Source organism: Cheilinus undulatus, linkage group 18, assembly GCF_018320785.1.
Source record: "Cheilinus undulatus linkage group 18, ASM1832078v1, whole genome shotgun sequence".
Taxonomy (NCBI): Eukaryota; Metazoa; Chordata; class Actinopteri; order Labriformes; family Labridae; genus Cheilinus; species Cheilinus undulatus.
In genome coordinates, this window is record NC_054882.1 from 11,186,028 (window position 1) to 11,197,947 (window position 11,920).

The 11,920-nt window shown below is 37.4% G+C and overlaps 1 protein-coding gene across 1 annotated transcript; it reads right to left on the bottom strand.

Moving 5' to 3' along the window:
• Nucleotides 1-175: 175 nt before the first annotated feature.
• On the bottom strand, nt 176-7,357 carry LOC121525870 (tudor domain-containing 6). The gene is made up of 3 exons (XM_041812060.1): nt 2,304-7,357; nt 2,072-2,130; nt 176-474 (listed from the first exon to the last, which is right to left on the bottom strand). The coding sequence occupies exons 1-2, from the start codon at nt 7,321-7,323 to the stop codon at nt 2,105-2,107; spliced, it is 5,046 nt and encodes a 1,681-aa protein (XP_041667994.1). The 5' UTR covers nt 7,324-7,357; the 3' UTR covers nt 176-474; nt 2,072-2,104.
• Nucleotides 7,358-11,920: the final 4,563 nt, after the last annotated feature.

Genomic DNA, 11,920 nt, shown 5'->3' on the forward strand with positions numbered 1-11,920 from the left:
ACGACAACATAACCCATGACGACACGACTGTTTAACGAGTCGATGGAAAACTGGAATTACAATTCAGGGGGGGGGAACAATGTAAAAACATTCCCACTACAATTTAAATTATGATTCAGACATAGGCAATGATTTATTCAATATGCAATTTTCAGTAGTTAACAGAAAGGCCACTTTTATGAGAAATAGCTTAACACATTAAACCATACTAATAACAATGACAAAAGAAAAAGCCACTACCAAACAAATCCCAACCCCCTGATCTTTGGGAAAAAAATGCATAACAAGCAAAGACTTTAAAAATTGACTCATGTAGGCTAATTGTTTTTATTAATAAAATTTTACCACAACACATGTCATGTCATTTTATTTCTTAAATAAAAATAATCTAACTACACAAACAAATATTATAAATGTCAGGATTGCTCTGCTGAAAGATGACTTCCTTCAAAAGGACATTTTCCTGGGTCACAGCTGAAACGAGAACACAAAAGTAAATTATACCCTGGAAATAATACCTTAAGGATACATTAAGCTTCATGCTTGTATCATAAAAGCTCTCAGCATCAAGTTGTTTCATTAGTCACAGTCAAGGTTATTATACTTAACTTCATCTAACTTAACTAAAATGTATAAATCATTTAAGTACCTAAGAACAGGGATTTATAAAAAAAATTGTGTGCTTACAAAAATAAAAAATAGAACAAAATATCCTTAGCTTTAGTCTTCGACAATAAAACTGGTTTGATTAAGGTTTGAGTAATCATTTCTATTTAACACAACTTTTATAAATAATCACTATTTTAAAAAACACTTGTCTAGGAGTCATGTCATGAGTCAATTTTAATGTTTGTATTTGTTTTTATATTCTATATATGTGTTTTTATGTAGGCATCGGCAGATGCTATATTTTTTAATGGTTTAGCGTTTGCTTAGAGGCTAATTTTGTCCGTTTTACCTGCAACACATAACAAGCTTCCTGTATGACTGCTTGACGAAACGTGTTCATTGTGTCTCATCTACTGTCTGACCCAAAATTAAAATAATTTTACATTCACATTAACTTACATTTACTTTACATTACCTGTAATATAACCTTGACTGTGATTGCTGACTCTTCAGTTTTCTTTTAAGTTTTGTTTGGTCGTACACCTTAAAAAGTTGGATCGTCCAAATGTGATCCTATTTTGCCCCGTCTTGAATTGCATTCAAACATCAGATTTAAATGAATAAAATAAGGAGTGAAGAGTAGAAGATTTAAATGTATTTTCAGAATTGACAGATGTTCAATTTTTCTGGTCCATTTCAGTCCTACCCTGACAAGCCTTAGTTAAAAAAATAAAACTACCACTAAAACTAATAAAAACTGAACTAAAGCAGAACAATTTTTGTAAAATAAAAACCTAACAACCAAACCAGCAGTAAAAAATAACTAAACTACAATTGAGAAAACAATTGAAACAAAATAAATCTACCCTATGTCACAATAAATAAAGGTCCATAAGTGGTGCATTATTTTTTTTTAAACTGCAAATAAACATGATTTATTTTCCCTTTCAGCACAATCTGGCCACTGCAAAGTTTCCCTGTAGCTACAGTGATGTATAATAGGTCCGCTGCTGCTCCTGAATGTCTTCTTTCACTCTAAAAAAAATAGCTCAGAGGACAAGTCAAAGTCATCTGCACCTTTAGTGTTCTCTCATTTCCCTTTTAACAAGTTTCTCTATAGTGGCTGAAATCATGTCATGATTTGTAGAATACCTGAAGTTCCTTTTTTTCTTTCATAATAAAATCAGGTATCTATTCAAAGAGGAAGATCAATACTCTCTGTTCAAGATGTAATGCAAATAAACATTTTCAAATTTTGAATAGTGGGATTTCAACTAACCACAGAAATTATGAGATTAATTGCCATGATAATTGCTTTTAATTTTAATCCTCTGACAATGGATTAATGTTAACACTACACAATACTAATATCACAGTAAAGCCCTGTGACATACCATTAAATTAAACTCCGTATTATCCTTTCAGAAAACAAAGATGATGACGAATACAAGGTTGGTCCTACCCATCACTGGACAGCTTTCGGTTGACTCCTACATCAGCACTCGTCTCCATCCAGCTCACCTAAATAAGATCAGAATCAAAAGATACTTTATTAATCACTGGCAGGGAATAGAGAAAACATGCATGCAACATACTGTAAAACATGGAATGAATATTATTTATTTAGTTATTTACACCCCAAAGATACAAACTAGCAATAAGAAAGAAAAGTTAGACCAATTGCGGTTACTAACCTGCCCTGAATCCTTTTGCCAAGGCATGGTCTGTCTTCAGTCCTTTCCAGTATTTCTCCATTAGTGTATTCACAACCACACTGTTGCATTCAATGTCAACTTTATATTGAGGAACTGGATTATCTGAATGGTCTTCCATGCTGAGCACTGTCATTCTGAGTGCTTTGTCAACCAGAAGATTGTAGAAGTCATCGTAAGCATCGTCATCCCAGGAGCCTTCGGCCTTGTCAAATCCATTCAAAGAGCACAAAAAGGCTTGAGGAGCCTGATCCAGTAGACTTTGGGGTAGTGGTCTCACATTGCTGATGGGAATCTCAGCCTCATTTCCATAGTCAATGAACACAACATGAAATGCATCATTAGTTTTAGACATAACTTGAGCACGATACCATTGTCCATCAGAAGAATACAGAGCAAGACATGGACTTCCAGGACCAAGAAGCTCAGGGGACACAAAGTTCTGTTGTTCTCGCCCCGCTTCCTGAGCAAGCACAGATACCTTGTTAAGTTCTTCTGTGTTGACACATTGACACCAGAAGTAATGGGGCTCCGCAATACAAGAGGCATACACCATTTCTGTCTTGCTTTTGGCAACTTTTGGCGCCTTGTACATGCAAGCATTCACATTTCCTTTGGTAAAACTTAAGTGTGTTGCGTTGGACTCTTTTTGACGGTTCTGAGGTAATTTTTCAGTAGAAGGGCTTTTTACTGAAACCCTTTCTTTGGCAACTGGTCTCCAGTATTTCTGCATTGCAGTGTTTACAACCACTCCCTCACTCTCAATCTCCACAGCATACTGAGGAACAGGATGCTCTGAATGATCCTCCAAGTTGAAAACCTTGAGTTTGAGTGGTTTATCAACCAGAACATTGTAGAAGTCTTCAGACACCCCATCATCCCAGGAGCCTCTGGACACATCAAATCCATTTAAAGAACATAAGAAGGCTTGAGGAGCCTGATCCAGCAGTCTCTGGGGCAGTGGTCTCACATCCTTTAAGTTAACATCAGCCTCGTTCCCATAGTCAATAAACAGAACATGAACTGTATCATCAGCTCTTGATATTACTTGAGCTCGGTACCACTGATCATCACTGGAAAACAAAGCAAGGCAGGGACTTCCAGGGATAAGAGTTTCAGGGAACATATTGTCCTGCTGTGCCTTTCCTGCTTCCTGAACAAGACTCAGTATGCTGTTAAGCTCTTCTGTATTGGCATATTGACACCAGAAGTAATGGGGCTCTACAATACAAGAGGCGTATACCTCCTCTTTTCTGTTTTTGGAAATGTTTGGCTTCTTGTACAAGCAAATATTCACATTTTCTTTGGAAACACAGAGGTGTGATGACTTGAATTCTGCTGGATTGTCCTGAATTGAGTTTTCTATCTGAGGGTTTTCTGTTTCAACATGTTCTGTGGCAGAGGTCTTCCAGTGTTTCTGCATTGCTTCATTAACAAGCACATTTCCACACTCTATTTGCACTGCATATTGAGGAGTCGTAGTCTCTGACTGATCTTTCACATCTAACACTGTTACTCTGAGCGATTTATCAACCAAGAGAGTGTAGAAGTCATCATAAACATTGTCATCCCAAGAGCCCTTGGACTCATCAAATCCATTCAGAGAGCACAAAAAGGCCTGAGGAGCCTGATCCAGCAGACTCTGAGGTACTGCTCTCGCATTAATGATGTCAACTTCAGACTCATTTCCATAATCAATGAACATAACATGGAGTGTACTCTCAGTTCTCTGGATTACTTGAGCTCGATACCATTGGTTGTCGCTGGGAAACAGAGCAAGGCATAGACTACCAGGCCCCAAAGTTTTTGAGAACACAACATCCAGTTGCATGTTCCCTGCTTCCTGTGTAAGCATAGACACCATGTCCAGGTCTTCTGTGTTACTGCTTTGACACCAGAAGTAATCTGGTCCAACAATGCAGGAAGCGTACACTTCCTCTGTCTTGTTTAGAGTAATGTTTGGCCTTTTGTACCTGCAGATGTTCACATTTCCCTCTGAACAAGAAGATGGGGAAAGTTTTGTCGTCGAGTCACTTTGGTTGCCTTGTATAAATGTCTCTGACAACACAGACTCTTTAGCTTCAACGATAACGTCCAATGTTGGCTTTGTTCTTTCAACAGAATTAATTTCATATTCAACATCTGTCACAGAGACACTGGTTGTGGATTGTGGACTATTCTTTGGCTCATCTCCTAAATGCATTCCAGTGTTGCCCTGAACTTTTGTCAACTTTTGTAGTGCTGGCACATTCATGAGCTCTCCTGCTGACAAGTCCTCACTTGGCACATTAGAGTGTTCTGGACTTCTAGAGAGTGGTTGGTCAGTCTCCTGAACGCAACCTTTTGAGAAATTTTGTTGCGGTCTCTTTGAAATCTTCTCTTTGATCATCTTATTCACATTCACAGAGCCATCAAACAGCTCAACAATAAGCTTCCTTTTTGGTCCCTTTGCCACTACAGAAATGGTCAAACTACAGCAGATAGCCATTTGTGCAAACCACTCATTGACTTCCTGTGGTACTTCTGGAGGGATGTCATACAGCCCCAGAGGAAAAGCCATCACAGGAGCTGACCTGGCAAGACTTGCTTCACTGGGAAAGGGACGCACGTCAGATTCCTTCACTGTAAGGGTTTCACCATAATCCACAAAGTGTACTTTGAGTTTGGGAGACATTTCTACCACCTGACCTCTGTACCACTGATTATCAGTGTACCTTGCAAAGCAAATGCTGTTTAGTCCAATTTGGATATCGTTGCACTGTGGCTTGCCAGTCAGCTGTTTAACATTTTCCATCACTTTGTAAAACAAACTAGAATTCCTGTTCAGTTGACAGTAGAAGTGATTGACAGTCTCTGAAGAGGTGACTAGCACTTCCTCTCTTCCACCCACTTCGATATTGTATGTGGAGTAATTGTATCCATCTGATTGGACCTGTGGAGGAACTGGCACTTGAGATTCTGCCTGTGCACATTTCTGAGTCAGAAGCTTGCATGCACTGTTGGTTGATGTTTCAATATCCACCACGTTAAGGGGCAAACCTTCTTCATCCGATGTTACGGTTTTGATGACGCATGTCAACCCAGTATCTGAGGAAGCACCTGAAACCACAAACTTTTTAAATTCTGCCAATTCAGCATCAGTCCCAGAAACAACTGCAGGATTGGAGGGATTTTTGTGATTGAATAAGCAACACTGAAAGGCTTGCGCACCTAGATTCAAAAAAGCTGGATCGATGGGTCGTACATCTCTTAGAGGAACCGTTCGTGTGTCACCATAGTCGATAAATCTCACATCTACTGTAGGGGAGTAGTGACTTGCAAGGATCCTTGCTCTGTACCACATGCCATTGTCTGGATTACGAGCAACACAGATGGACTCAACAAATGGCTGAGGGTTGTTGGACGCATAGTGGTTTTGTAGGGCTCGCATAAAGAGTTGAAGAGTTTCACCATTTTCAGCAGTTTGACACCAGAACCTCTGTAGGCTTTCAATGCAAGATACGTTTACGCTCATATGTCTTCCTACATTATACACATCATCAAGATCATTAGCATCTAGTGTCACAAAGTGGAAGCCTGTTGGAAAATGATTATTGCTTAGCACTGCAGGGTCTGAAAGTTCTGAGTACTCTTTGGTATCAACATCAGTTCCAGACGTATCCACACTGTCCAACTTATCAACATCTACAGTCTTGGTTCTTGTCAATACTTCTTCTGGCAAACCATTAGAATTTATGTTGACATTGCTGAGATCTACACATCGTTCGTCTCCAAGGAATCGAACAAATGTACCAACTGGGGCAGGGGGTCCATTTAAAAAAATGGAATTTTGTTCAGCCTCCAAAGATGGAGGAAGTCCTGTCTGTTTTATAAAACAAGAATTAATGCATTCATTCTCAGATGTGTATAGATCAACGTAGTAGACATCTAGAAGTTTATTATGGTGGTTAAAACTTGCCCTGACTGTCTTGTTTAGGAGCAGCGATTTCAAGTAATTAATCTGCTCTGTAGTCCACTCTGTCCTGTCATTTTTAATACCATCAAGAGAGCAGCGATATGTAAAAACAGGCATTTTCAGGAATTTTCTGTGAAGAGGCCTAATGTTTCCGACAGGGACAAGTTCAGTTTTTCCTTTATCCACATGCATTACTTGCACTGTACCATCACTTGTCATGTTCTGCATGAGTAACGAGCGATGCCATCTGCCATTTTCCCCTTTGGCAGCACATGGATCCCCACAGATCTGTGGTTGTGCCTCTCCATGATCTGAGCTTGTTTCATAGTGCTGGTGAGTCTCATCTGATAATTTCTTTACTTCTTTGGAAAGAATTTGGAGACTGCAAAATATGCTGTTTGGGCTGGTAATCTCTGTCACAATAACAGTTCCATCAGTTTTAGTTAACAGCTCTGGGTGAAAGTATTGGGTATTTTTCTCAAGTTTGCGACCGACATCCAGGTTCTGCTCTTTTGGTTTGAGATGAGTCTCAGCGGCGGCTTCTTTTAGTGACTGAAGGCGCTCTAGTGCAAGATGTTTAAACTCATCTGTTGGTACCTTCCTTGCTACCCCAAGCTTACACAAATGTCTGGAAATTGGCAAATCAAGGAAAATAATTCTGTCTGTCATCAACACGTGTTGAACCAGTCCTTTGAAAGGCTTCCCGTGCCAAGATTTCAAAAACTTTGTGGCTTTCTCAGGCCAGGAATTCTCAAGGGAGAGGACATTTGAGAGTATACACGATTCAATTTCAGGTGGAAGAAGAAAACTGTCACTCGGGCCCCATGCTAAGGCTTCACTTTTGGTGTTGTGATGCTGTCCTTGATCAATCAGAAAAACATTGTATTTTTCACCTTGAATCGATACAATCCGAGCTCTGTGCCAGGTGTCACTGATGCAAACCAGACACAGATCTCCACTTTTTCCTTCTGCTCCAATAAACTTCCTTTTAGGAGTCTGAATCTCCTCTCTCATTTGCTCATAAATATGCTTCTTCTCTTCTCCCATGTTGACTGATAATTCCACAAGCCCACTATTGGGGTTAAAGTTTACCCTTGTGATGAGAACAGACACTTCTGATCCTGGTGTTGGAAGTCCAGGAATCGAACACATTTTGAAGCTCAGAGGTCAAATGTGCCTGCAAAATAGGACAAATATACATTACTGTAAAACCTTTAGAGTTGATGTCAACAATATCAGCACTTAGATAAAGTGCTTAACAAATTTATTAGACCACCTGTCATATTTGTCTCAAAGACCATCCAGCATCATGAAGTGCTTTAATGCGGACTCTTTCATTTTCAGTCAGCTCTCCACGTTTTACCATTTTGAACAGGAATGAGGGATTTCAAACTGAATTCACCCAAATTTGAGCCGGCTCACTGGCCTTCTCTGAGAAGTCAGAAATGAATCAAGCATAACATTCAACCACTAAAACTCATTTTTCTGTTCAGGAATGCAAGTAAATAACTATAATTTGACATATTAATCAAGAAATATTAATGTGCTTTACTATTTTTTCAGTTTTTTTTTTTGTAAATCAGTACATTTGAAAATTCATGGATAACAATAATAATGATATTTTAGCATTAAAAACATCATTTGGGTTAAAGAGCTTCTACATATTGGTGTATTAACCATTGCAGGAACATAAAAAATGATTTTGGTAATTACCAGTGCTGTTAATTTAGGGCAGCTGTGGCATAAATCTTACTTTGGTTAGGGTTAGGGTGGTCTAATAAATTTGTTAAGCACTGTATATCAACAGCTGAGCTCTTACTTTTCTGCTGTTCACCTCATGTCAGAATGGCCGCAGCGTCATGTTTGAATATTTCACAAGAGATGAACAACATGTTTACAATGATGTGGTATATTACGGAATGTGATTGTCATATATTACTTTGCACTGCCCAGAATTGGACACTCAATATCCACACTGTATTTGCTGAATATTTATAACTTTTCTGCCCTGCACATTTCAGTTTTCCCATTGAGCAGTATGACAATTAGTGTCTTTACTTTGAATGCAGAGGTACTGCAATGTCACACTGCATAACAACGCAACATTTCAGACATCAATCTGGATATTGTAAATGCATCAATATGTCCACTTTGTCAAACAGACTACTGACCTACCGAGTGGGAAAAGGGAAAGGGAAAAAAATCAAAGAAATGGTCCTGTAGGACATTCCCAGCATTCTCTATCCCAATTTTATATTCCTTGTCAATGTCAGTGTAAGGGATGAAAAGAGAAAGGAACATGGCCATGGCGTGAAAACAGCATGTTGCATTGCACTGTGTTGTGTTGCTTTGTGCTCTGATGTTTGCAAGCTGTTAGGAAGGATACTATAGGAAACAACTGAATTACACTTTTTTCTTTGAACAAACTGCATGCTGTTTGCACTGTTAGCATGCAGTACCTTAGCACTGTAATGTTGCTATTCATATTTTATTTATGTTTTAAGCCGCTTAAGCCAAACCTTTTACACTGGCAAAAAATGTGAGACTTAATAAAAAAGGACTCATTAAAATGAGTGAAAAGATTTTTTAAAAGGTCATGTGGTTGCCATTGTCAGAACCTGCTTCTTTCAACATTTCTCTGTTATTTGATCGATCTAAAACTGTTAAATGGAAGACACAGGCAGAGAATGTTGCGATAAATGAGTACATTTTGGTCATTTTAGTGAGATTCATACCTATCCATACCTTAACTTCTGTTGTGAGGAAAACAAACTTTTTTCTTATCTTAATGTTTGAGTTTCTCAGAATCTTTAGAAAACAACCAAAATTTAGACCTCAGAGGAAATCGAATAAAATATGTGTGTATGCATATCGGTTTAGGTTTTTCTAAAATGACGCTCTTTTCCTTTTTGATTAGTCACATTTTGTTACAAATAAGACAAACTTTAATATTCATTGTCAAATAAATTTGTTACGTTGACATTTTTCTGAAATTTGGGTCACAATTGGTCATTCAGGAGGTGGTGGTGGGTCCTGATGCCCGACCAGCTGAGAACCACTGGTCTAGCCTATATGATACTTTTCATTCAAATGGAAAAGATGTATTTGGAGATGCATAAAACACTTAAAAGCTGGTTGCAATATTGTTAAACACTCAAATCTTTTTTATTATTTGAACAAGAAAAAGGGAAAAAAAGCTTATTTTTAGTACTTTGTTTTCTATATAAATAGGCTAGATCTAAAAAAATCATAGGCTACACCTCCTGCAAGTCAGTTTTATATGTGTAGAAATTACACTAATAAAAATAGCTGACTTTTATGATAAGTCCTGTTATGCTTCTTTCAATTAGTGTTGGAAAGCACGGTTTTGTTTGCACACCCTTTAATCCTGTATTTCGTCTTTGTTAAAAATTCTAACATTATCTTTATTAATTCAGAGGCAATCTCATTTACACTCAGATCCACATCCAATTTTAATTACATTGCTTTCACTAAAAACCAACACAGTAGAGTGTGGATAAATTAATTTAAAACTATTTTCAACAACTTCATGATAAATGGAAGCCTAATAATTACTGTGAGATTCACATGGCTCTGGTACAAATGCATCCAACAGCAAAAGAAACACATTAGTTTACACAGGAACTTCAATCAAAATTCTCACACGTTAAACTCTAAATAAGCACTTTTTTCCCACACTTGATCACTGAAGCCGAGAGCTTTGCAGTTGCAGCAGAAACACATTTTATGATTTAATGAATTAATATTTGGTGCCATCCACTGTCCATCTAATGAAAATGCCATCACTAATACAAGGGACATACCAGACTGTTAACTTAAATTAGGAGCAAAAATGTTTTGTTTGTACAAAGAATGGTCCAGTTTTACCAATTCAGTGGTCAGTTTTATGTTTACATTATTTAGAAATTGTATTGACAGTACTTTTGGACAACATATAATTGTGTTTAAATTTCACCAAAGAAAATGTAAAGAATAAAGTTTACATTATCATTTGAAACATAGCAAGGTCCAGAATACCATTTTACTTTACAAAAAGATTTTTTTTAACTTTTAAAAAGATATTTCATTGCAACACATGAACAGCAATCAATGCATTTTGCATTACATTGTTTGAAGTAATGATCAGTATTTGTGGAACATCATTTTCATACAAGTATTTCCCACAACAGATCAGATTTAGAGCTTCCAGGTCCTAGGACAATCACATACAGGTGCTCTATGAATAATTATGCTTATGCTATGAAAGCTTATTTTACAAATTAGTGTGTTTTAGATTCATGTTTTATGAAGAAACCCTGTAGAGTTCATTCATTTTGAGATTAGAAAAAAAACCACATGTTGGCTGCCATCGGTGCGCAATGCATTCTGGTTAGTGATGTCAAATGATTGCATTGTTCCCATGATTGTTCCTCTTCTTAAGGAGTGTCATAAAGCATTTTAAACTTATAACCTGAGAGTAGCTTTAGTGAAAAGAACAATATGAAAACTTAACTGTAATGTGAATTAATGCAACAATTAGAAAGTCCTACATGAAATCACTCGACTTAAGTGCCCAGAGAGCTTTGCTCAACAATGGCAGCCTACATGTGAATCTATTTCAAGTGTCTCAAAATGTTTAAATGCTTAAATTTATTTGCACACCATAAATATTAAAGAAATAAGTGTTAATCAAATAAGAATACATCTTACAATTTTGCAGCGTTCCTCCAAAGCTGCAGCTTTCATTTTTATTAAATTCGCTTTAATTTATTTTTCGTTGCTTTGGACAAAAGCGTCTGCCAAATGACTTTGTAATATAGTAACATTTATGTCAATATATGTCACAAGATGATTTGATAATTTACAGGCTAATATAAAGAGGCGCCTTGTCTCCTTGTAGCTAATTTTGCACTTTAAATTCGCGTTTTAGAGTTTCAAATTACATGGAATAATTGGATTTTGCATTTCCATTCATTATCTAAGAAGAATATTGAACTTATTGGGATATAAAATAATGTAGACTCCTCATAGGAACACATATTTCAGTCTACATAAGTAACCTAAAAGTTTCCGGAGCTGACTCATTGTATAAATAAAAGCCTAGTGTTGTTTCTCTGCCTCTTTGTAGGCTCTAATCATTCAGTGAAAGTGGAAGTCCAGCTCCTCATGGCTGCTAATGAACGCAACACAAAATCCAACAATTTCACCTCAACACCAAGCCCACGCTTCATGTTGATTTTTGTGGTCAGAATCTTCATCTAAAGCCTCCCTTTCTGGTTATCTTTCAGCTATTAAAAGTTGTGCAGCATTACAAACTTTTACATTTATTGTAGATTTACTCACCGTATTCGTTGCATGCAACACATCATGAATGATATTCAGCAGCAGGGGCGGGGCGTGTAGTCATACGGGGTTTTAAAGCTTTTGATACTCATGCCCTGAGGTAATTTTTAAAAACGTAAAACACGACACGTTCAGCGTTTAAAAACGATTTTTTGCAGTTTAATTTGTTTTCTTACTGTATAGTTCGACCGCTATAATGGCCGTTGTTAGCGTTTTAAAAAGCGAGATTAAATTGTGGACGTAAACTCAGGTAGTCGATGACGCAGCACGCTGTGCTCCGCGTATGAAGTGAAGTGAAGCC